Source organism: Onychomys torridus, chromosome 3 (genome assembly GCF_903995425.1).
Source record: "Onychomys torridus chromosome 3, mOncTor1.1, whole genome shotgun sequence".
Lineage (NCBI taxonomy): Eukaryota > Metazoa > Chordata > Mammalia > Rodentia > Cricetidae > Onychomys > Onychomys torridus.
Window position 1 is genome coordinate 33,215,351 of NC_050445.1, and position 27,469 is coordinate 33,242,819.

General features: G+C 39.9%; 1 protein-coding gene across 9 annotated transcripts in view; it reads left to right on the forward strand.

The window, feature by feature from the left end:
- Dgki (diacylglycerol kinase iota) overlaps positions 1 to 27,469 on the forward strand; it is a 452,799-nt gene that overhangs the window by 254,208 nt on the left and 171,122 nt on the right. For all 9 annotated transcript variants that reach the window (XM_036180454.1, XM_036180458.1, XM_036180455.1 and 6 more), the window contains 4 exons: positions 11,434 to 11,489; positions 12,791 to 12,853; positions 16,990 to 17,063; positions 18,641 to 18,752. In XM_036180454.1, the coding sequence (XP_036036347.1) occupies positions 11,434 to 11,489; positions 12,791 to 12,853; positions 16,990 to 17,063; positions 18,641 to 18,752 (305 nt within the window). The remainder of the gene's footprint in view (positions 1 to 11,433; positions 11,490 to 12,790; positions 12,854 to 16,989; positions 17,064 to 18,640; positions 18,753 to 27,469) is intronic.

A 27,469-nucleotide genomic window follows, 5' to 3' on the forward strand; every position in this document is an offset into this window, starting at 1 on the left:
CTTTCTTTCTTTTTTTTTTTAACAGAATGGGAAATATCTTTATCACTTATATATCTGATACAGGGTTAATATCTAGAAAATAACAAAATTAAACAAGAACACAAACAGCCCAATGTAAAATGGAGCATGCTATTAAACAAAGGATTCTCAAATGATAAAATACAAATGGCTGAGAAATATTTTTAATATGCAATAATTTTTTTATTTTTTTGTGGAGCCCCCAGCTGGATCAGGCTCTCTGGATAAGTGAGACAATTGAATATCTTGAACTGCTTGGGAGGCATCCAGGCAGTGGGACTGGACCTGTCCTTAGTGCATGAGCTGGCTGTTTGGAACCTGGGGCTTACACAGGGACACTTTGCTCAGCCTGGAAGGAGGGGACTGGGCCTCCCTATACTGAATCCACCAAGTTTAAATGAGTCCCCAGGGGAGTCTTGGCCCTGGAGGAGATGGGAATGGAGGGGAGGGGCTGGGGGGAAGGTAGGGGTGAGGGTGTGAGGGGGGAGGACAGGGGAACCCTGTGTAAAATTAAAATACAAATATAATTAAAAAAAAGAAAAAATATTCCTGAATTTCTTAACAATCTCTAAAGTGACATAGTATCACAAATACAAGAATTTACAAAACTAGGCATCCTGGTGTGAAGAGACCCAATTGAGTAAGTGGCCCCGAGTAAGCTCATTCAAGAGAACCTGATTTGGGACCTAATAATTCTGAAAGTTGTTCTAATAATATACACCTTTGTACTAAGAAGGAATTTTTATGCATCAAAATGAGGAGAACACAGAGAGACAGCACAGTACAAAAGAATGTGGTTTACGAAAGAATTTCGGGAAAGGAGACCAATTGACGAACAGATGCCAAATTCCAAGCAATAACCTTGGAAGTTTATTGATAAGGCTTAGTGTTTTATTTTATTTTTTAAATATTTTTACTTATTCTTGACAGTCAGCACACACACACACACACACACACACATATATGTATATATATATACATACATATAACACACCCACATACATATACATGTATATATGACACACATATATGTCACACACACACACACACATACACACACACACACACACACACACACACACACACACACACACACACATCTTAAGCACCCCACACTCTTCCCTCTCTCTCCCCATGGACTGCCTTTGCCTATAACATATCCTCCAATATGTGCATCTTCATGTTTTCTCACTCCCTCACCCAATGAGTCTGATGAGTATTGGCCACATGCACATGAGTGTGGGGCCATCAACGGACATGTGGACAACTTTCCCTGGGACATACTCCAAAGAAGATGAACTTTCCTTTTCTTAGCTAGGATCCTCAGCTAGGAGCTCCACCTGCTTGCAAATTAAGGCTTCAAGATAAAGGTCGCATAATTGGCTGCAAAATACTTTAAGGGTGATTCAAAGTCTTGTGAGAGCCATTGTGGAAAAAAAAAGTATGAATAATGTCATGAAAATATGTTACTCTAAATGGGAATTATGCCAGCCCATCTACTTGTAATGGATAACAACTATCAATTGCACAAAGGCAGAATTTTTTAAAATTTATTATATTTGTGTGTTAATTTTAAGATTCCTTTTATTTTATATACACACACACACACACACACACACACACACACACACACACATCCAAAGTTCCTCTGTAAAGTTGGGGCATTTGTCTTCAGTCTATAGGTCTAGAGTATCTCAGTCACTTCTCTCTGTGTCCTGCAGAATGTCTGGCATTTTCCTCTGTGAAGCAGGAACCTGAAGGGCCATTTTGCCAAGCAAAGTTCAGTGGTCACCTTCCTATGGGTTCTGCATGTCCAGTCGATCAAGCAGTCCAGGCAAGAACAGTTTCTTTCCCAAATGACTATTTTTGCCAAGAAGAAGATAAGCTCCATATGGAGTGTCTTCAATGCTAATCCTCCTCTGATTTACTTAAGAGAGGAGGATTGGTATATTTGTGTTTTAATTTTACACATCAGACATGGGTTCCCTTGTCCTCCCCCTCCCTCCCCCACCCCTATCTCCTCCCCAATCTCTCCCCTCCATTCCCATCTCTTCCAGGGACAAGACTCCCCTGGGGATTCAATTCAACCTGGTGGATTCAGTACAGGCAGGTCCAGTCCCCTCCTTCCATGCTGAGCAAAGTGTCCCTGAGTAAGCCCAAGGTTCCAAACAGCCAGGTCATGCACTAAGGATAGGTCCGGGTCCCACTGCCTGGATGCCTCCCAAACAGTTCAAGCTATTCAATTGTCTCACTTATCCAGAGGACCTGATCCAGTTGGGGGCTCCACAGCTTTTGGTTCATAATTCATGTGCTTCCATTCGATTGGCTATTTGTCCCTGTGCTTTTCCAATCTTGGTCTCAACAATTCACACTCTTACAGTCCCTCCTCTTTCTCGACAATTGGACTCCTGGAGCTCCACCTGGGGCCTGGCTGAGGATCTCTGCATCCCTTCCATCAGTTATTGGATGAGAGTTCCAGAATGACTGTTAGGGTGTTTGACCATCTGATCTCCAGACTAGGTCAGATCAGGTTTTCTCTCGACCATTGCCAGTAGTCTACAGAGGATGTATCATTGTGGATTTCTGGGGACCTCTCTAGCACTTTGCTTCTTCCTGATCTCATGTGGTCTTCATTTATCATGGTCTGTTATTCCTTGTTCTCCCTTTCTGTTCTTGATCCAGCTGGGATCTCTTGCTTCCCTAAGCTCTCTTTCCCTCGAACCTTGCCCTTCATTACTCCCACTGTCGTCTAGGTTGTTCATGTAGATTTCATCCATTTCTCTGTCATTGGGCGATCCTCGTGTCTTTCCTAGGGTCCCGTTTTCTAGGTAGCCTCCCTGGAGTTGTGGAGCAGTCTAGTCATCTTTGTTTTACATCTAGTATCCTACTATGAGTGAGTACATACCATGTTTGTCTTTCTGAGTCTGGGTTACCTCACTCAGGATGATTTTTTTTTTAGATCCATCCATTTGCCTGCAAACCTCATGATGTCATTGTTTTTCTCTGCTGAGTAGTATTGTGTATATGTACCATTGTGTATATGTACCATATTTTCTTTATCCAGATGGTTCAGCGGTTAAGAACACAAAGGCAGAATTTTTAACTATAGAGAGAAATTTTGACATAGATGGGAAACATTTCATCAAATGGACAATTCTTAGTATACCTACTTATATAGTCTTTCTTTTAGACAGGACAATTAAAATCACTTTAGTCTCAGGACAGTTTATTAGAATTGTTGCTATGCAGATGGCTTTAGAATTATCAGCTGAAAGGCAGGCAGGGAGGGGAGGCATTCTTAGTGTGTTTTTTGTCTTTGTGGATAAAGAAGATAAATGTAACAGTCTGGGTCTCTCTGTATTTGATGAGACTGAAAGCATACCTCACTTGGTTGGAAATAAAATGCTAATTCTTCCCAAAGTGGCCAGAACATACCTGATTGAATGCTTGCTACTTATGCATCAGAAAGCAAATGTTTGGGAGAGGGTTTGGAGCAATAATGAGGTTGGTCACGTAATTTTCACTTGGAGTATTGCCTTGTACGTCATCATCAGTGCTGTGTGATCATAGCGCTTGAGGGAGTACATGGAAAATATCCCAATACATTAATGTTCAGGCGTGTTAACAGTGGTTATAGCTGTCAGTGACAAACTCAGGTCTCATTTCACCAGCCCTGGGAATGAGATTGTCACTCTTTGGACATAGCTATTAGATACATCAAACTTTTAGTTGGAGATCAGTTGCTTCTCTATCACTGCCTCATTGAAATTATGATTCAGAGGACCTGAATCTTGTGCACAAGGTCAGGGGATACACTTATATCTCTAGAGGAGGCTGCATTGAAATCAATTTAGAATTTACTACTTGCACTCAATATACAGGGCATGCAGACAGTGTGACTCATAGGACTGTGACTTCCATGATTCCTATCACAGGACATTTCCTTTAAGAGGCTGTTATGTGTGGCAGTTTTGCTAAATTTCATCCTTGCTGAAGATGGTGCTGAGACACACTGCATGCCGTTGGTTGAGGCACCAGAGCTTAGACAGCTTGTCCTAGAAAATCCTAACCATCTTAAATCTTCCATCTTGAGTTTCTGTGTGAAAACCATTCATCATTTCAGTGTGCTCCTGTAACATGTGGTCATCACATTGCTGCATATGCAGAAGGACTGATAAAAATACACGGAGTGTCTGTATGATCTGATTTGATTCAACTGATCTTAACCCTCACTGCCTGGGATGCCATCATTTTTAAAAGAAAAAAATCAGCTCACTCCTAAAGGTGTGGTGACAGTGACCCAGGTACATGCTAAGACACTTACAATGATGTCTTACCTTTCATTTTCAGACCTGCCTCCCCATCTTATTTATTTATTTTATTATCAGTCCAATGGTGTCAGTAAGTGTTTGTTACAGTACCAGAATGTTCCATTGGAGGATATGGCCCATTGATTTAAAAAAAAAGTGTCCATAGAAGGAATTTATAGATGAGTTGTGCAAACAGGGTAATAAGTATGGAAGTTAAGGGAGACATGTGATAATAGATAAGATATAATACAGGTAAAAGTCATATCAGGAAGGAAGGAAGGAAGGAAGACGAGGAACACACCTACTTGTCCTCAGCATGAGTTAGAAGAAGAGGGAATGCACAATGAATGACTTTTCTACAGTGCTTGAAAAATGATACTGGTAAAAACAGTATTTTAAAAGGTAAGGGGCATTTTTAAAATGTCCTTAATGGGAGTTGATATTGAAAAGAAGGAATATTTTTTATTTTAGTATATAAAATTTGAATTACAAAGTGGTCATGTAACTGTATGCATAGATTATGGCATTTTGTTTTGGATTTCTGGAGTAGTTAAATGGAGAAGATGCAAGAGTCAGAGGAAAGAGTGGAATGCTGTAGAACACATCTTCTGGGCATATATGAGTGATCATTGCATTCTTGAGCACATAGCAGCTGTGATTTCCTGTGCAAGACTGGCCACAAGATTGAACCCATCTGCATCCTGTTATGGAGAAGAGAGAGGCTCATAAGGCTCCACCCCTCCCTGAGACAGTTGATGGTTGATGGGGGTGGAGGAGACATTTTCTTCACTGGTGTAACCACTGGTAAGGTGTTCAGGGTCCTATAAACAAGTCCTCACCCATGATCCCGTGAGAAACACTAATAAAACTCAAGTGCTCTCTCTCTCTCTCTCTCTCTCTCTCTCTCTCTCTCTCTCTCTCTCTCTCATACACACACACACACAGACACACAGACACATTCACACACACACACACACACACACATACACATAGACACATCTTTAAGAAAGTTCACACAAGTAGAAGAGAGACTAGTTGGGAAGAGGAAGGTTCAGTGGAAGGGGAACATGGTAATGGAGGGTGAGTATGATCAAAATATATTACACACACTTATGAACGTGTCATAAGGAAATTCATTTTTATTGATAACTAATAATAAAAATGTAAAAATTGAGTAAGTATCCAATGGAAAAAGTATGCCAGATGTGTGAGTTCCTTGGGGTGTTTATATCTAATATTTTGTGACTGTGCTGTAATACTTATACTTGCTAATGCCTTCCTCATGTGCCTCAGGCAAACTGCATTTGTTTATGAGCTAGTCAAGAACTCGAAGCTAGAGCAAAGGAGGCGTGTGGTATGGATGGGCAAACTGAATCTATATATGTGTGCTTAGATACTGGTAATGATTGAGAGCTGAAAAACTCTAGTGTGGAGGGCCTTGCTTGCCAAGGAATAGATTGGAAAAAATGTTTGTGTAGATAATGTGAGTGCCATGATCCAGTTCTGAACAGTCAGGACGATTTTCTCTTATGCACATACATCTGGGCTCACATCACTCCACCTTGAGTGTGAGTTGATTCTCTTCAGTGTGTCATCAAAGGCAGGTTGGAGGTAAGATGAGTCAAATCCAATAAGACATAGACATAGAGCAGGTTTTAACCATTCATTGTCCATTTTTAAGTAGTGAAAGTGAAGGCAGACTAAGGATCTTTATGTTTAAAAACTCTAGATTCCAAGGTTTCTTTAGGATCAGTAAGATTGCATTGTATTATTTTTGAAATGTAAGTAACAAATGTACTGACATTTTCAACTACTTATTTCACATTTTGATGAGAAAATTAAAACTGTAGGATCACTTATCTGTTTTGGAGTTTTCATGACAGAATTTCTCTGTGTAGCATCCCTGGCTGTCCTGGAATTCGCTTTGTAGACTAGGCTGGCCTTGAACTCACAGAGATCTGCCTGCCTCTGCCCCCTGAGTGCCAGGATTAAAGACAGGAACCACCATGCACCACCACGCTCGACTGCTTATCTCTTATTCTATACACTGAATTTAAAAACAAAGCAAAGCAACAACCACAAAAACTATGTGGGAGCTGGAGAGATGATGACTCAGTGGTTAAGAGTGCTTACTTCTCTCGCTGAAGACCTAGGCTTACTTTCTAGCATCTACATTGAGCAGCTCACAGTTACCTAAAAGGACAGTTCCAGGGGAGTCAGGTGGCCTCTTTTTACCTCCACAGGCAAGGGCTCACACATGCTGTACATGAACTCACACAAATGTACACACATACACATAAACTAAACAAGCAAATATTCCTAAAGCTTATAAGTTTTGTTTGAAATATTTTCTAAAAACACCTCAATGCCTTTTTTAAAAGCATTGTTGAACAACAGCTCTTTTTTTTTGTATTTGAAGTGAATATAATTTTAATATTTTCCCCCTTTCCTTCCTCCAAACTTTCCTGTAAACCTGTTCCCACTTTCCTGGAAATCCATGGCAGGATTCTACATGAAATGATTTTGTGGTTCTGTTTACATGTGTTATATTAGAGAGGAATCTGTTTGTAACCTGGGAAGCTTTTCATCAATGAGTTGTGGCCAAAAATCTTTACAAATTTGCATATTTAGAATGTCAGACTGTTGATCTTTGCATTATAATAATTGGATATAAATTGAGTATTGGGGAGGTAAGCCAGTATACTTTCCATTTGCACCCTTTTGTTAAACAGAACTACTGGGCCTTCTGAGGAGTGTGGTGATATTGGGTGGTGATCAGTGACAATAAGTGTGACAATAACTCTCTGAACCATTTAACTACAGGTATGGGCTGTCTTCAAGCCTGCAGAGAAATAAGCATCTAGGAAATTTTGTTGAAAAGTAACTCATCTTTGAGACACTTTGCAACTCTAAAGGTTATTAAAAACATGTGCTTTTGTTGGCTAGAAATTTAGGTATGATTTGGGTGTGCTACTTACTCTATGCTCTGTAAATGTTTCTATACCCAGCGCTGTATGTCTGTATGCAGAAAGCAACCTGGACACCATGGGAATCACATTTCTTGCACTCTCTGCTTTTTTGATATAGATGCAATGTATGAATGGCTACTAACAGCTAGAGCAGGAAGAGGGGTAAACATAAAATGTAAAGGGATGAATAAATGGTGATAAACATTGGCATGCTTTCATCAGACCCTCTCAAGACATGGAAGGTAACAAGCTGGGCTGAAATAAATGCTTAAAATGGTCTGTCAGCTAAGCCCACAAGACCAGTCGCAGAGAGAAGCAGAGTTTAAGGGTCCCCAGTCTGACGGCACATACCATGCCTTTGTGCTATATTTAAGGATGGAACTAACGTTTCTAATAGGCTTAATGGATTACACCCAGAACCCCATCATCATTATAAACAGATTATCCTTAGATCTAAATCATTTAGATACTTTAGACAAAAGAGAAGGTTTGAGGTAATCAGATTTAGACAAGATTTGGGATTTTTAAGTTGATGGTATAGTGAACTGGGACCCTTGGGAACCTCTTAGGTACTAACTGCCTTTTTCAACTAGGAGGAATGTGAATCATGAGGGCTAGAATGGGGGGACTTGGGCAGTTTTGACTCCCATGACAGTTGTCACCTGGGGTCATGCTTGTGCCCAGTGTGACAGAAGAACTTTACTCATGTAAGCAAAGCTGACTTCAATGTCAGAAGACACTCTCAGATTATCTGTGTAGGCCCAGTATAATCGTGTGAACTCCTAAAAGCAGAAGTAGAGGACAGAAGAAGTCAGAGAGATTCAGTTTACAAGGATTTGATGTACTGGTGTTGACTGTGGCAGGGATCAGAACCCAAGAGCACAGGCAGTGAATGAGCACTCTATTATTGCAAATGGCCTTCAGCTGCCACCAGAGAGAGCTCTACAGCCTCCAGGGTGTGCATTCTACCAACAACCCGGATAACCAGAAAATGTTTCCCAGGATCCCTCAGTGAGGATGTCACAGTATGTCACCTTCCCAAACCCTCAGCAGGGAGAATTATAAGCAAATTGACAAATGGTGTTTGAATATTCCAAATTGGTCATAATTTCTTATGATAGGAACAGGAAAGGGATGAAGTCACATTGTAAATAGAATAATGGACTAGAAAGATAGTGAGTGGGACTTACTGTATCACACCCACTTCTTGTGAAGGAGGAGAATGGATAACCTAGGAATTCAAACAGTGAATCCCAGATCCTTCTAGCAGAGGTATCATACTGTTAGCCTCATGTTTACCTCACATCACAGACATAACTTCCTGAAGGAACAAGCCCTTGAACTTTCTCATTGGCCCCTTCCCAAATCTTTATTCCCTCTTTCTTTCTTGATGCAGTGTGCAAGGTAGAGTGGGATGTCCACACTCTTGGTTCTTCTTAAGGGTCCATCAACTCTGTATAATGCACATAAGCACACTCAGCCATCCGGTCCTTCCTTCTTCCAGTGATGGACATGACTGAGCCCTGCTGTTTGCACTTGCCAGCCATCCTCTGCCTCCTTGGCTCCCTCTGTGGCCTGGCCTTCGTGGGAGGTGACCCAGTTCCAGCAGTAGGCTGAGCTTCCTCTACGCTCTAGCTGAGCTCTCTTTCTGAGTCTCATGTTTGCTTACACAGAAGCTGCAAAAGAGGGAAACGAGACTAGGAACGTGGCTTAGAAGTAGAATGCTTACCCACCAGCCTTTGGAAGTGCATTGTCCTGGGACTAAGAGGATTCCCCTTAAACCCTTAAGGTCAAGAGGTATGGGTGACTCCTCATCCCTTCCTCTTATGTCTTCCTAACCACTCTCTGAATGTTAGGTGTCTCGATAGACCTGTTAAAGTTTATTACTCCCAGCTAAATTACATCTGCAGTGACCATTTTCATCTAAGGTGTGAGTTAAGTCACTAAAAACTCAGTTTATTTCTCCATTTTATTCCATTTTGGTGGTCTTATGGGAAATAGTCTACCCTTGGAGAAAATGAATCTTCTTTTTAGTTTTATTAAAAAATCGAGTTTCATAGAAAAACCACATAGAGTTGTGAATATTTCCAGACTATAAATTATAAAGCACATAAATGTTAGTGGCTGGCTGGTTTAGGATTCACTTAATAGCTGTGGGCATCAGTATATTGAGAAAGTTCTACACCAGAGCTGTGGCTGGCTGACATTTCCATTTTTTTTTTTTATTAACTTGATGGATAGGTAGAGTGGATTTTTGTTTGTTTTTAAACTAGAGCCCAAGTACTCAGACACAGTGCAAAAAAAAAAAAAAGTTCTCATTTTACCTCTGGTTTTATAAAACAACAAAGGTGATGCAACCAAAAAAGAAAGTGGAAGCCAGGCAAGTTGATTCTAAACAAGTGAGAAGCCCAGAGATGGAGAAATGGCTCAGTGGTTAGGAGCACTGGAGTTCAGTGCTCACGTCACGTGGCTCACAATCATCTATAATTCCAGCTCCAGGGGATCTGACACCCTCTTCTGGCCTTTGAGGGATACACACACACACACACACACACACACACACACACACACACACAGACAGAGAGAGAGAGAGAGAGAGAGAGAGAGAGAGAGAGAGAGAGAGACTAAATAAATGAATGAATGAATGAATGAATAAATAAATAATAAAGTAAATCTTAAAAAGAGGTTAAGAGTAACAGGGCAAGAGAAAGCACAATTAATGCCATTTTATATTTTGTTTATTATTCCTCATAACATTTTGCTCTGCTCTGGGTACAGGATCAGAGAATATTGTTGAATAGAAGAGTAGAGCAGTATTAGGAAAGCTTTGGGATTAAGAGACTACATAGCTGAAGTTAGCTGTTGAGAACCGACCTACAAACACTCCCTTCTCTTCTTAGTTAAGTTTGCAATTCTTTACCCAGTTTCTGTGTCACATGCAATTATTAGTTGACTCTTAGAATCCTGACAATAACCCAGGAAGTATTGTGTAGGACTTTTGCTTGAGGTCCTATATGCTTTGTTAGGACCAGTCTCGGTGAGTGAACTCTTACATTCCCTCATTTTGGCAGAGAATGTTAAATCCTGTCTTCAGACAGTGTTAGGACTGTTTCCTAGTTTCCTCTGGTCACCTGGCTCTCTAGGGAGAAATGACTGGGAAAAAGACCTAGCCTAAGAAACCACTGGTGGATGGGTATGAAGGCAGAGGGCTAAGGTAGACCAGTAGATTGTTCAGTGAAACTTTGGAATTGCATCAGAGAGAAACATTTGAGGAAATTATATTTCATGTAGACATTCCTTAGCCCCTGAATTCCTGTGAAAATTCGCTGATATGGATTATTTCATCTTTTTGGCTCTTTGAGCTAAATAACAGTAGAGGCAAACTGACAATTAAATCATTTTTCATACAGAACTTTTCTGTAATATGATAAATCTTTCAGGAGCTCCCACTTTTCCTCCCTCTCTCCATCCCTCTTTGTCTCCCTCCCCACCTCCTTATCTCCCTCCCTACCTTTTTAACTCTCATTCACTTCCATTTTTTCCCAAGGTATATCACACATAGGGGAGTGGGTTTGGAGTGTCCTCTAAATGTGAAAACAAGTTTCTATTAATGCTTCTTCAAATCCATCCTGTTTAACTGCATTTGGAAGCTTTACACATAGTTTACGGAAGCCACACCTTCATAGGCCACAGTGAGAATAATCTCACCCCCAGATCTCTTACTATCTTTCTTGTCCATCCTTGTCCCAAATCCCTCTGATTCAAAACAAGTTAACAAGAAAAGTCCCTAATTTTAGTGTTTGTGAGTGCACCTTGGGGAGCTTGTCAGACCACCATTTCTGGATCTCGTACTCAGACATTCCAGTAGAGCAGGGGTAGGTGGGACCTAAAAGGTCTGCATTACAAACACACTCCCAGTTCACACCAGTGCTACTGGCTTGAGCTGAACTTCTTAGCACCAGATAGCTAGCGACACCTGTGTCACTGGGGCACTGGAGCAAAGACCTGGAACTGAGGGAATCCTAACAGCACAGTTGGATCGTGTGGGTCTTCAGGGTAGAGGCCAGGTGTGAAGAACAGAGCTAATCTTTCATAAAGGTCCTAATTATAACAAAACTGCCTCTCCTTTTTTACAGAAGCAAATCCAGAGAAATTCAATAGTCGTTTTCGAAATAAAATGTTCTATGCAGGCGTAAGTATATATTTCATCTTATTATCATTAATATTATTTAATGCCAATTCACTGAATACTAAAGAAACTAACCACATCAAAATTAGCAATGCCAGACACGTCCATTTATGTTAATTTATAGTTACTCTTTAAAACCTTCATCAAGGAATGAAAGAGAGGAAATGTTTTTTAAATGAGTGGTCAGCAAAGAGGGTGGTGCGTGATTGAATTTTAAGCTCCTCAGGTTCTACAAGAGCCAGTGACTTTTAGGGAGCCTGAAACAGATATCAATGAAGAAATTGGGGAAAATAGATGGAACAAACATATAGCGTTTTAGTTTGTTCCCTGTTTCTGTAATAATATATCCAGACAGAAAGCAATTTAAAGGAATATATAAAGCAATTTATAATTCTGGGTTACATTCTGTTACTGGGGGAGGTCAAGGCAGCAGGAAGTTGAAGCAGCTGGTCACCCACCACTCATCCACAGTCAAGAGCAGAGAGCAAGGAATGAGTATACACACACACACACACACACACACACACACACACACACACAAACACGCTTACACTGATTCTTCACCCCTTTACAATCCAGGATCCCCTGCCCAGGGAAAGGTGCCACCCACACCGAGCCTGTCTTTCCACTAATCAAGACAACTACCCCCCTGTCCCAGCCATGAATGCACAGGCCCACTTAATCTAGACAATCCCTCACTGAAGCTCCTCTCCCAGGTGATTGTAGACTGGGTTAAGTTGATAGCTAATACCATCCATCACAGACAGTCTTAGCTCAGCATATAGTTTTTAACAGGGTGTGTACCCAGTGACCTTGGTTAAGAAATTGACAGAACAAGGAGCTTTTTGTGGAAACACAAGAGACAGCAGGGTGGGGGGGGGGTGGGGTTTCTTTAATCTTCAGGGACATTTCTAGGAGTGAGTAGAGATGAAAACAGAAGACACTGAATGTATCAATAACGTGCAGCTTAAATGGATAGCACTGGGTAGGAGTTAAAAAATACAAGGGCTGTGTAGAGCATTCTTGGTAGAGGTTAAAGGTGATCTTAGTGTTGGATTCCCAGTGACTCTGGGTACCATCCACTTTTCCTCTATCCTCCTATAATCTTAAATTTTATTATAGATTATAGTCTGAAAACACAGATTTCCACAGACACTACCCTATTTTACCTTGGGTTAAACCAAAGGAAAATTTGTTATATATATTTTTCATAGTGTGGAATCTCAGGGAACAGTCTATCAAATTGAAGCAAGGATTTGGTGGAAACCATGTAACAAAGAATTGTTCTCTCCCTTGTGGTGTAGGCAGCCTTTTCTGATTTCCTACAGAGAAGTTCTAGAGATCTATCCAAGCACGTCAAAGTTGTTGTGAGTATTGACTATGTATATGTTCATTTAATGTGCATGTGAATCTGGATGCCACCCCCCCATGCCAGCTGATGTGCATATTAGTCCCTGGGCTGCATATAGTTTACAAATCATGTAGGGAAGCTCATTAGACCATGTATATGTATTCTCACCATATCAGTCTCTCAGTCTCTTTCTTAGTTGCTAGAGTGAAATAAGGACTTTTTTTTTCACTCCTGAGGAAATCTTGGAGAAGGATACATAATCACTGCAGACTCATAGGCCCTTATTTGATCATAATACAGAACACTGGACAATCATAAACATCTGACATGAGGGCACAATATTCAACCCACTCACACACATACAAACACATTCTGACGAGGAATCTCTACTTCATCTTTCAGTTTGAATTGTTATCCTACTTAGAATAGGATTCAGAAAATCTTCCTGGAAGAAAAGCTGTGAGCTGGCTCTTCCAGGATAAACAAAATACTTAGCCAACAATTGTTCCAGATCTTTCTGAGGAGTCTCCATTTTTAGAACAAACAATGATTTTATTCTGACTTTGCTCTCCAGCCTGGTCAAGGTTCCTCACCCTGAGTGGATGTTTCCTGCGATTTCTTTTTAAGTCTCTAGCTCAGGTTATATCTCTATTGGAGGCAAAAGAGAGATTAAATTATCTTTGTCTAGGTGGTACATTCTGATATATCATAAATCAGTTAAGAAAAACAAACTGTTTCTGGTAATAACTGAGATGAATATAGCTTTGATTTGCATTGTTGTAAGGATCAAAATGAGGCTGGATGATAAAAAAAATACATCTATGTAGAAATATGGCAGGGACTTCATCTATCACCAGGCAGGTAATGAAACAGAACATGTGTGTGTTCCTGCATGTGTATGTGTACATATATACGAAAATAAAGAGGGTATGTGATACTAGGTTATTGAGATTTAGAAAATTGATATAGGAGAATGAGACAGTTAAAATGAAAAGCAGTTTTTAGCATTGAAGTGGCAGTCCTACTCATGATATCCACATTTCTGTTTACAAAAATGAGATATATCTGCTTCTAGATGGTTCTTTGTTGAGACAGTGCCTCTTGTAGCTCATTCTAGCCTCCCACTTGCTATTTAGCTAAAATGGCCTTGAACCTCTGATCTGTTTCTCCCCTTCCCATGTACTGAGATTACAGGCATGCACTGCCAAGTCCAGCAAACGTTTAAAAACATGCTAACTGCTTCTATATTAAATAAAAAAGAGAAATGATCACTGAAAATAAAACAACTGAGGACTGTAATAGGATGATATTTGGGGGGGCACTGATGATGTTTCCAATGTTAATAAACTAGTACATACAGTGCTCATGTAGTAGAAATGACTTACTCATTCTTATAGGATACAAAGTTTGTTTTCAAAATGCTAGGCTGGGCACAGTGGCTTCTGTCAGTTGTCCCAACTATTTGGAAGGCTGAGCTGGAAGGGGTGTAAATTCAAGGCCAGCAGCCAGCCTGGACAGCTTGGCGAGAACCTGTCTCAAAAGAGGAGGAAAAGAGGAAAAATTACAGAAATCTGATAGGTAAACATTTGTGAAGATGCTGTTGCTGCTGTATCAGCATTAATACGAACCCTGCTTTGGAACTCTTTCTAATTTTTATTGTAGAGTTTCTAAGTCTTTTCATTGTAACCATGAGTACTCAGAACATGGTATGATTTCAATTGCTTATCATAACATGAAGTCCGTCACCTTTAGCAAAATATGCATGGAAGACAAACCCCTTAAATCAGCCAAGACAAGGGTTAAGTATAGCTGGTGTTAGCTAACCTTGGCATCCCTTCAGGGCATTTCAGCTCCTGTACAATACAGTGTTGTTTGTGGCCCTGGGGTGAGGCACAGACTCATGGTGGAAGAGATCAGAGTGAGGGGAACAGAGCTACTCATGTGGAAGGGATGGGGTATAGGGGAGCAGAGCAGAGCTGCTCACTTCATGGTGGCCAAGAAGGGAGGATGGGTAGAAGAAGAAGGAAAGAAAAGAAGAGGAGGCAGAAGAAGGAGAGAGATGCTGACTGATGAATGACTGACCAGGACAAGAGGCACCCTCAAGGCAAGCCCTGAGTCAACTACTTCTACCAAGTAGGCCCCACCCCCAACATCTCACTCAGTATGAACTCAGCAAAGCAGCAGCATGCTCATGACCCAGTCACATCTCAGTGGTGCCACCAGCTTGGGCACAAGGCCTTTTTGAGGGATACATCACAGCCTAACTATATCAGATGTATATAAAACAGACCATCTTATCTTTGTTACAGATGAAGTCAGTGTCTTGGATGTAATACGGAAGTCAGGTGGTTATAATTCTAGACCAAGAAAGCACCAAGCACTTAGAAAACATGACATATAAGACAATTTATTGTCCGTTGTTTGATTTATCAACACATGAGAATAGATACAGAACCATATTTTGCAAGCAGATGTCTTCCCTTCTGTGTGTTTGAATTAGGGAGAACACTGATTACTGATGTTCTAGAGAACTGTACATTTTCATGAATAAATATGTAAAAATAGTAAAATATTACATGTTGTATGATATAAATCTTTAAATAATTTGATGAATTCTTACTGACATATTTCCCAGGAGGAAAGGCTAAAACATTTAAAAATGAGTTTGGGTCCAAGTTCAGTAGTATTTACTATAGTATTTTTTTCTGTAATGTATGTAGCAGCAGAGTATAGCACCCTATATTTTGAATGTAAGGCTTTTGTTGTTGTTGTTTACACTCTTGAACTTTGATCATTTAAATAAAATTACTCTGCTTTCTTCATGGGCATAGTCATCTATCCATCTGCTTAAAGCCCTTAAATGATTTGGAAGATTTTTAGATTATAGGGGGTACTCTAAAACATCTTTGGTCACTATTTAGAACTTGATTTCATTCTAAATTACTTTTGGAACTATTTAACTTAGGGTCATATGATTTCCCAGAAATTGTTTTTGAGTCCATTTATGAAAATTGAGGTGTATTCAGATCAGATGGGGAGAGTGTGGTGCTTCAAAGCAACCGAGACTGCTTGGAAAATCATCATGCTTAGAGTGAAACTCTGCTCAAAGAATCTTTATCAAATTGTGGTGAGCTGTGGAATGCTTTAGCCCCCTTCCCGAAGAAAATAAACCAACGGGATTCTGGCATGCAGGGGTTGAGTGGAGAGAAAGCCAGCCGAAAAGATGGCTTTCCATGGTGGCGCTGTGTCCTTGACTACGATTAGACCTCTCTTCTGGACCTTGTCACCTGTGGAGATGGAGAAAGGGGAATGGAGACTTTTTTGAGACTGACTGGAGGACAGAACTCTTGGGGAAAACATCAGGTGATCAAGAAAGCTGTGGACAAGGCTACTGAGGCCAATGGTCAAGGGGCCCTTGAGACTAAGGTCATGTCCAAACTCCAACAGTTTAATCTCAGAAGTGCCATCCAGTTTGGTAAGAGATTAGACTTGTGAGAGCAAATCACTTGACACTGTTTTGTCTTCTTGACCCAGTGTTAATATACACAGTCACATCTGTACAAGAGCTTGTGAACTCCTACACCTGGGACACAGGCTTCACCCTGTAGCAAACAGAAGAGGATCTGGGACAGGAGATACCAATTTAGAACAGACTCCTGGAAATCTTTCAGATAATGTATTCAAAACATGTTTCCTGGTTTTCAAAATAAACATTATCTCAGGCAGGAAAGAAAACAAATGGCCATGTTCATGCTGTGTTTGGATCAATTGATTACAGTGGGAATGCTGCTGACTTCACTGGAGACTTCATTTTTGAAGTGCGTGTAGTCTTTAAATGTTAGCACTGTCTGTCTCAATGTGTCATAATAGTTCAAGGCAATGGGTAACAGTGTCTGCTTTGAATATTGGAACAGCAAAATTTGTTCTGGTCAAATGGAAGTTTTATTTTATATAAAATCAGATCAAAACCTAAGTGAAGCCCTGGTTCTACTAGACTCAGCGTAAATTTCAGTCCTAGTAGCAGGCATTCCCTCGGGGGCAAGGGAAAGAATTCCATGCTCTTATGCTGTTGTCAACCCAGTTTTCTTGGATGAGGCTCTCAGACTCATGACTACTTCAGAAGCCCTGCTTTCTCTGCTTTGGTTGCTGCAGTGTGATGGGACAGATCTCACCCCAAAGATCCAGGACCTGAAGTTCCAGTGTATAGTATTTTTAAATATACCCAGGTAAGCTCTTTTCATACCTTTGCCTTTGTTTGATGGAAACTCTGTTTGACTTGGGGCATCAGATTTCATAAGTGAAACATCCAGCCCATGAAATCCCTAATTTTAATGTCCTGTCAAAGGTCCCATGTCTGCTGATTTTCTTCTCCTGCTTGACTTGATCCCTGTGGTAGGAGATTTTGCCCATGATGTAGAATTCATTATTGATATTCTCCCAGCCTTTGAGAGACTCAGGCCCTTTTCTTGAACATTGCCATTTGGTTCTCGTAACTGCCCCACACCCACCCCACAGCCTCCAGGAAGGCAGCTGGGAATAGAACCCTGCTTTCAGTCTCTCCAAAGCTGTTAGGAATGCATCCAGCCACATGAGTATGGATTTCTCTGCCAGATGCTAGAATCCCATCAGAGAGGCATGTTACAGACAGGGTTTAAATGTTCTTTAGAACTATTACACACCATGAGAAAGGAACACTTAGGACTGACTATTTTTAGAAGAAGCATATCACTTCAGTGGCATACAATTTGATTCTAGGTTCCCAAGCCAAGATGTTAGAAGAAGGCACAGGCCTATTACCCTTCATTATTTGCTACCAACTCAGACAGCAATCTGCAGATATGCTGACCTTTGCTTAATTCAAGGACAATGAGAGATTTATAGAAATTTATATCTAGGAAAACCTATCAAGGTCTCCAGGTCACTCCTGGCAGTGCTCAGTACACTCAGTCCCAAGCCTGTTTAGGAGCATGGGTCTGCGTGGGTTTAGTAGAAGGCTTACAGATTTGGAGAAAATACTAGCTGGCAATGCCTCCTATCATATTTTCCTCTTTACTCCGGATGCTCCCCTCTTATGTGTCTGCTTCTCCGATTTTACAATTTTATTTGCTTTTTACCTTCCTCGCCTCACCCCTCTCATCTCCATTTGAGAGAGGATCTCTCTAGACAATTCACAGTTCTTCTTCCTTAGCCTCTTGTGTGCTGTAGCAGCAGGCACACCCCACCATGCCTAGCATAGTTTATTCCTTATCTTTTATTTACTTATTCAAAGTAATTTTCATTTATTCTTTTCCTGTGGGAATTTCTTGTCTTAATTTTATATGTAGTGGTAAATGCTACCACCTTAGTTCATGTCCTCTTTTATATTAGCATGAATTTGTCTTCATTTAAGGTGATGGTTAAATTATTAAAGGTAACTCACAATGTAGAAAACATGAACCCTAGAGTGAGAAAGGTTGGCAAATAATGATGGAAGGGAAAGATGGGTACAACAGGATGCTTTTGTTGTAAAATTGTGGCTTATTTTTGCAAGGTTATGATATTTTGGAGATAAGTTCATTTTTTTATAACTGACAGTATGCATCAAGAACAGCAAACTGTTCTTATATTTTATAATCATCGAGCTTCACAAGAAATTATTTTTAAAAGTTTATTTATAAACTGACCCAGAATCATAAACCCCCTGTGTAGTCATGAGCATACTCTGTGAGACCTTGGTTCATGTATACTTTAACTCACAGTTAATTCCTAGAGCTAATCAGGAGAAGAATGAGGACTCTTTAACTGATGCTGACCTTGTCTGCAGATATTGTGCTGGCACAATGCCTTGGGGAAACCCTGGAGATCACCATGATTTTGAACCCCAGCGTCACGATGACGGCTATATTGAAGTCATCGGATTCACCATGGCCTCTTTGGTGAGCAATTTCTCAATTTTACTGAAAACCCTTATGTGTAAGCTACAAATATATTGTAACTGCTCACAAATGAAAAATTAGTTTTCTCCAATGGCATCTCACTGTGTGTACAGACCACACTCAAGGGCAGCCTCATGCCCAGCAGTAGATGGCTAACACAAAACCGAATCAACAGTACTTGGAGGGTTTTTGTTTCATAATACTTTATCTGAGCATTTTCTTTTTGTTTACCTTACCGGTCTTTTCTTATATATTATGGTTTCTGGCTTTGTGTTTTTATGGGATTTCTCTGTGTGTGTGCAAATCTGTGTGTCTCTGCATCTGTATTTGTTTCTCATGTTTTTCTTTGTTTTTTTTAAGTGTTTGTTTCATGCTGTTCTTTTTATTTTACTTTGTAGTTTTAAAATGTCTGTTTGTTTACTAATAAGAGAGAAAGGGTATGGATTTGGGTGGGTGGGTAGGATCTGGGAAGTATAGGGTGTAGGAAAAACTGATCAGGCTACATTGTATGAAAACGATATTTTTCAAATAATTTTTTTTCTCTTGGTTTACCAACTGATAAACTGTACATAGTACAGAAATGCTTAGGATAAACATGAATTAAGTCTGAAAATCTGTTTATAATCATCTGAACTTCAATAATACATCAGTTTGATTTTGTTTTATTTTCTAGGAAATATGACATTTTGTGCTTATGAAGCTATCATTAACATAAAACCACATCAACCGATCGATGCTTTTCCTGCCTTACTAAGGAAATGAAAATTTAACTTAAAAGCTAGCTATTTACATCAAATTTCATCTTGTTTATTTAGCATGAGATGAGTGTATGGATTACCACAAAATACTTACAGACAAGAAAGACACCATTATATTCACCTTAGTACTGTTCAATTGCTACAGTATCCATATCTCTTCATATTCAATATTGTATATTTATATTAAAAACTGGATTTGTAGTATAAGTCCATCCAAACAGTTTAACTTATTCAATTATCGTTGACCAATTAAGAATTATAAGAACAACTTATTTTATGTTGTATTACATAAATTATTTATAAACTCATAGTTTGTACAGCAAATCAGAATAAAACCCCCACTTGTAACTTTGCGATAGCAGGGCTTGTGCTAGCTCTTATCTGTGAAAGAGCAGAAGGTCGCATTCTGCTTTAATAAACAACACAGCTGTCTTAGTTTCTTTTCCCATTGCTGGGATAAAACCCCTTTGTAGTTAGAGTTTTCCTGCCTGGCCCACAGTCAGGACAAATCTCTCTCACCTGCCAGGCCCAGAGACGCTCAGACCCAACCAAGTAAACACACAGAAACTTGCATTGTTTACAAACTGTATGGCCATGGCAGGCTTCTTGTTATCCACTTCTTCTATCTTAAATTAACCCATTTCTATTAATCTATACTTTGCCATGTGGCTCGTGGCTTACCATTACCTTACATCTTGTCATGGTGGTGGCTGGCAGCGTCTCTCTCCTCAGCCTTCCATTTCCCAGAATTCTCTTCCCTGCTTGTCCAGCCTATACTTCCTGCCTGGCTACTGACCAATCAGAATTGTATTTACACAGAGCGATATCCACAGCACCCCCTGGCAGAGGGAACTCTGGGAAAAGTGTTTGTTTTGGCTTAAAGTCCATCATGGTGGAGAAGCAAAGGCAGTGGAACCTTGATGCTGCTGGTCACACTGCATCTGCAATAAGGAAGCAGTAAATGCTCCTGCTACTTAACCCCTTTCTCTACTTTATATTTTCCAGGATCCCAGCCAACAAATGGTGCCCCTGGTTATAGATGGGTCTTCCTACCTCAATTAATGTAATCACAAGATAGTTACTCTAGAGGAATGCCCAGAAATATGTCTCCTAGGTGGTTATAGACTGTCAAATTGACAATTAACATAGATCTCATTTTACCCATCTTGTGGGTGACATTGGTTTCTTCCTCAAATTAAAGCACTTTAGCACAATAACCTATTGTGACTATATGGCAAGAATCTGTCATTTCAATTGATAATGTCTCTAAAGTTGAGACTGACCTTTTCATCAGCATTTGAAAGGGAAGATATCAGGGCAGGCAAGCTGAAAATTCAGCTTCTGAGAAGGAGGGAGTTGGATAAAAAGAAGAAAGTATGCTGTGGATTTATTTTTGAGAGATGATGTTCATAGGACATTCTTTATCACCAAGGCTTTCTAAGCTAATAAAAAGGACAAAACAGGATTAACTTCAGAAAGTATGTGTGCAAGGAAAAATTATTCGAAGTGACAAGGCTATGCTGGTATATAATATACCTCCCCAAACAGCCCTCCTGTATTTTTTCTCACTTACTTATACCTTGATCCGGTGAAAGTTGGTTGAGTTGTTACCATATACCACAGCTTCATATGCTACCTGTGAGGTAGAAGGGATCAGGAATTATCTTGGTGATGATAATTTTTTTACTAAGGCCTGAGTGGCCAAAGAGAATTTTCCATGCTTTCTCTCTGTGCTCAAGATCAAGATTTATACCCTTAGCTGGTGTAATAGCTACTTTTCTGTTGCTGTGTTGAAATACCATGACCAAAAGCAACTTAAAGAAGAAAGAGTTTATTTTAGCTAATGGTTTCTGAGGGGCAGAGTCCACCATGGCAGGGAAGGCATAGCAGGACAGTAGGAGCAGGAAGCTGGATAATGACATTTTTATCCTTACAAAGGAAACAGAAAGAGGAAACAGGAAGCAAGACAGATATACAAACTCTCAAGGCCTGCCCCCAGTGACATGCTTCCACAAGCAAAGCTGTGCCTTCTAAGGATTTCATAAACTCCTCACACAGTTCCAACTGGGGACCAAGTCCTAAAATACAAGAATCTCTGGGGGACATTTAAACCACCACACCTGGCCTCTAGAATCAGGGATTTCTCTTTGATTCTCCAGCACTATCCCCTTCCTTGCTTGCTTCCTGGCTCAAGTACTCTGCAGTAAAGCAGAGCTTTGAGCATCCTTTGCCTCTTTTGCAACACTAAACCTTTGTACTTTCTTTACGGTGTCCCATTGCTAGTTTTCTTCTGCTTTATCTTCCTCAGGATCTTAATATAGTCTTTTCTTCTTTTTTTTTGGGTGGTGGTGGTTTTGTTTATGATTGTATAATTAATATCTGAGTAGGAGAGATGCAGCAGATAGAAACTGAGTAGTTAACTGGGAGCTTAATGGTGGGACTCTTTACTCATATTAATCTGGTTTACCCTCAGGTGAAGATGCAATGTCAAATAAGCATCATTTATAACACAGGGTACCAAGGAAGGGGAAGTCTTGTAGATACCAACCTGCCAAGTAACTAGGAAAAGGGCTCTGTTACAAAGACAGCTTCTTTACTGCAGTTGCTGAAAGTCCAGTGGCTTTCTCTGGGGGTAGAAGATAGGGGAGCCACAGATATAATCCAGATGTACCAGCTTGATAGGCCAGAAGGAAGAGTAGGGAGAATAGAGGGGTGGGAGAGGCAAATGGTGGATTTCCACCCCTGCAGTGTACCAGATCTAACCTATCTGTGTCACAGCACTATGTACCCTCACTGTCTAAATACAGTCGACCAAATGAATGGGATTCAGTAATCAGCAAACAGGGGAATTTATAAACATGTGAAAACGTGAGAAACCATAATCATCAGCAGGGAAGTGGTTTAATGGTGCATAAATATAGATGAGCAGTTAGGGGGCAACAGATGAAGCAAAAAGAAAGGGCCAGAACATGGGAACAGAGGATGCTCTGGTGAACTGATCTGGGTTTTCATTCTATTCAGTGTCTCTGAGGACTTATTTAGATATTTTATTTACTTATTTTTAAACTTTGTATGTGTGTCTGTGTGTCTCTGTGTGTGTATGAGTGTTTGCATGTGTGGGTTTACATTGGTTCATGACTCTGTGGAGTACAGAGGTTGACTTTAGATGTCTTCCTCTGTTGCTCTCCACTTTGTTTCCTGAGGCAGAGTCTCTTGCTGCCTCCTGAGTTTCTTGATTTGGCTACTCTAGATAACCAGCTCATTCTGAAGAGTCCCCTGTCTCTTGAGCAGTGGATCACCAATAGGCTACTGCACCTGCCCCAGCATATAATATGGGTGCTGGGATCTGATCTCTGGTCTTTAGACTTGCATGACAAGCTGTTTATCCACTTAGCCATCTACCAGACACTGAAATGTTCTTTTTGAAATGTTCATTTTAATGAGGATTTTAAGTTTAAAGTAGACAAAACAGGTATTGGAGATATGTCTTGGAGGTTAAGATCATGTAGAAGACTCAAGATCAGTTCCCAGCATCCACTTAAATTCCAGCTACTGGAGGATCTGATATTTCTTACCTTGGTGGGCACCTGCACTCACATGCACATATTCCGACATAGACACACAGGCATATACATAATAAAATAAACTAAAAAGCAGGCAAAATAATAGGATAAAGCCCCAAGTATCACAGCACCCAGCCTTCATATTGGCTACTCATACACAATCATAACTCCTTCTCCATAAATGAATCCCACATTATGTTATCTAACCCACAAATATCTCAGAATGATTTTTAACAATATACTCTCTTTAATAAATGAAAACCATACTAATATTATGTGAAAATCAGTGTATCCAGGCAGCACCGACTATCTGCCTGGTGCTTGGCCTTTCTGGTGTCTTAAGCAGTATTTGCCTTCTTATGACCAGTTGGCAAATTTACCAAGTCTCTATAGCTCCACCTTAACTCTTATTATAGCTCATTTATTTATTGATCAAACCAGGCCAGTGTTTTGTGATATTTTTGAGTTTGAATTTCCTGAAGCATCACTTAAGATGTCCTTTGGTCCTCTCTGGTTCCTATCTCCCACATGCATGTCCTTATAAAATGGCATTGATAAGTACTCCTAGTCCAAATGTCCAAAGTGTGAATGTTTTTCATTTCAGAGTCTAAATGTAGTTCATTTCAAATAAAACCATTTTTCAGACCATTTTCGATTTTGACACCAGGATTGATCAACTGCTGAAGTCTACATAATATTCTAAAATTCAAAAATAAGAAAAAGAAATACCTCTGAAACCCAAAACATTTCTGACCCAAACATTATGGATAAGGAAAATTCAGCCTGGAGTTGGGTCTATGAACTTGACAAATTGTGGTTATTTACTCCAGTCTGCTTTGTAGGCCATAATTTTCTTCCAGAAAAAAAAGTGGATAGTATGTGGCTCAACCTTTTTTTGTAATGTTAGTGGATACTGAATCCAATAATAATTGAGCCTTGCAAAATAGCAGCATGCTAGTTCTGACCTGTATCTGTCAACTGGAATATCTCAAGAAAGGGAAATTCCTTCTCACCTTCTGTTTGGTTGCTTACTTGCACACTTATGCAGTATGGCCCATTCTCATTTTCATTATTTCCTTTCACAATAACAAGTTGGTCCATGGGCATTCTCAGGCAGAGAGTAGATTTAAAATGAACTTGGGCTTTTAGAAACATATCCCATCATGTGTTTGGGGCTGTGGTCTTCTCCTAGAGTCTGGTTGGGCCTGTGAATTTACTGATGAATCAAGGAGAGTGGGAGGCTAGAGATGGCTCAGGAGTTCAGAGTCCCCAGCTATGTAAAATGTTCGGTGCACTAACATGTGCCTGTAATTCTAGGGCAAAGGAAGCAAGAGCAGGCTTGATAAGCCCTGCTGGCCAGCCAGTTGGGCCAAATGGGCGAGCTCTAGGCTCAATGTAAGCCTCTGTTTCAGAAAATAGAGAGGAAGGCATCCAGTGCAACCTATGTCTGGCTTCCATGAGCATTTGTGCACCCATACAGGTGTTCTCTCTCTATCTCACCCCCTCTCTCTTGCACACGCACATGTACACACACACACACAAGTGTGATATTGTGCAACTTCTGGGGATTTTAGGAAGTGGACACCAACGGTCACCTCTAATTGATCACAATTTTGTAAATTCAGAGGAATAATTAAAAAGCCTCTGTTTCCACTCAGCATCAGTTATAAATATTAGTGAATCCACAAGGGCCACACACATAAATAACATGCTACTAGGTAAAACTGGCTAAGTGGCTAAGGAGTGAGGCAAAAGAAAAGCCCTGTCTTTGGGGTGCTTACAGCTCCATCCATGATGGAGGGAAGACCAAGAATAAAGCAACAACTTCCAGGAAAGAGTTGGGAAAAACTAGAGAGGAGCACTGGAAGCAACAGTGCCTCTTCAGTATACTCCCAGCAAAGATTTCTAGGCGAGGCAGACTCTCTAGGATGTGGTGACCTATCAGGGCAACCAGCCTGAGAGCGCGTGTACATGGAGAGCTACAAGTGGTGGCTTAGGAGACTTACAATTAATAAAACTGCAGTCAAGGGGGGAAGCAGGGAAGAAACAGTCCTTTAAGCTGTTGATGGGGGTGCCTTGGCAAAAGGATTGGGCGTGATCAGACTTGTGCCTGGAAGCTGATGTGAGGTGGATCCAGAATCTCTACCGCTGGGGCTTAATAGAGAGACCGTCACATTGGCGTCAGTGTCGGGTGAAAAGATGCATGTACTGGAAGTGTGGAGGAGGAAGGTGCTACAAAGATGAAAGGGACTGGTGAGTCCCAGAGTTATTTGGACATAGTGACCCACTGTGAAAGGGAGAAGAGCATCAGTGAATCCTAGGAGGTGACTTGGGGCAGTAAGTCAAAGGATGAATACTTTAAACAAGGCAGAAACTATAAAACAGCATTGCAAAGGAACAGAGCTCTGGAATCCCCATAAGAAGGCAGCATATCCTCACAAAATGATAACTGAAGATGCATGGCGGAGGTCAGGGAATCTCTCTACGTTACATGGTGTCGGTGGGTCTATGAAACCCCCTTCTCTCTCATCCTGTTGCTAGTGGGGATGGGAAGGGGAGAAAATTAATATATGAGATTTGATGAAGGGGAAATGGAATCCTAAAGTCATGCCGACTATTGTTTCCTCTTTGCGCAGTGTGAACAGCACAGTGTTGCATGGGGTAGTGTCAAGTGTGTGATAGAACCTCCAATTCTAGTGACTGCAGTTGCTGCCAAGGCCGAAAATCCTGCCTTAGAAAAATGGAGTTAACTCGGCTTAACTGTTTAAGTGTTCCGTTAAGAGCTGTATACCTCTGAATGCCGTATGTGCTCTAAATAACCCTGGTAGAGTATTTATGAATGTTCACACGCATCTAACTCTATCACTCATGCAATGGTTTAGTATTGTAGTACTTTTTTTTTCATTTAGTATGTAAGAATTTTATGTTTAGTCCTTGAATTTTCCATTCATTGATGCGAGTCTATTGATTATATTTTCAAGAAGGTAAATTATGTAAAACGGTAAGTTTGTGTTTAAAATGGCTGTCTAAACAAAATGGTATGAGTACTTGAAAGTATGTGTACTCTTTGTATATATATATGTGTGTGTGTGTGTGTGTGTGTGTGTGTGTGTGTGTGTGTGTGTGTGTATACTTAAAATATATTCAATATCATTTAAAACCTTAACTTGTAGGTCAAGCTTTTATGCAGCAAATTATTTTTTTCTTAGAGATTGACATGTCTGAAGTCATTAAAGACTACATATTTTTAAGAACATGCAATCAACTAATAAATATTTTTGTATATTGCTTATAATTTAAGTACATCTGAACAATAGGAAACTTAGACTGGTTTTTTGAAAGAAATTTTAAATTGAATTACTGGAATAGGAAAAAAAAAAACCTTTCTTTTAGAGTGTTTATCTTGTAATTGCAAACTTCAAAGAGAAATCTTCAGTTGACTCTGTTGGTTGTGATGCATTCCTGCTAATTAAGATGATTCCTCATTGGGTACTGGGTATCCTGATTGCCTTTTTGGGTTTTACAGAACCCATAATCAGGCATTATAATTTGTATTTGTTTCTGCCACAATTTTTTTTTTTTTTTTTTTTTTTTTTTTGCTATTATGGTTGGGAAGGGCCTTTCATGTTGAGTTTATTTCTAAGTAATTTAAAACTTTAGTTCAAAGCATGACTCATGGAGGAAGTGGGACCCTCATTTGCAATTCTGCCTGATTTTAGGCTCCTCAACTTTGAAGAAAGCACATTGGTCACTCTGTCAGTTGACATTAAAATGTGTAAGTTCTTTTACATTTCTGAATGAGGAAAGCAAAGGGTTATTCAGTCTGAAAAAAGATACACAGATTCCCAGGCTGAAGTTTTAGCCTTCTACATTATGTGATCTCTTATACTATTTAGAAAATGAAATGCTAAGTGTTTGCTCATTTTATGATATGCATAAGTGTAAGAACTAAAGTGAAAATAACAGATCTAATCATAACATTTACAGATAGTTACTCATATTCCAGTGGGTTTGACTTTGTTTTTATGTTTGAAAACATACATATTTTACAAGTGGTATAATTTCTCTAAGAGTTTTTTTAATGTCATTGAATCAATACCTTCTTTCCTGGGATTTGTCATAACAAAGTAAATGGAAACCCACACAGAGGTTCACACACAGTTACATCTGTATGGCAGTATGCATTGTTCTACATACCATGGTGACTTTCTTTGTATTTAAACATTATCACAAAAATGCACTACAAGTGGTAAACTATGTTTTTATTGTATAAGCATACCACAATTTACATAATAATCGTTCCTTTATGTAACTTTCATGCTTCTGATGTTTGGTGTCATAAACAACCCTGTAATTAATGTTGTGTGTGAACTCTCTCAGTTCAAGTTGTTATGAC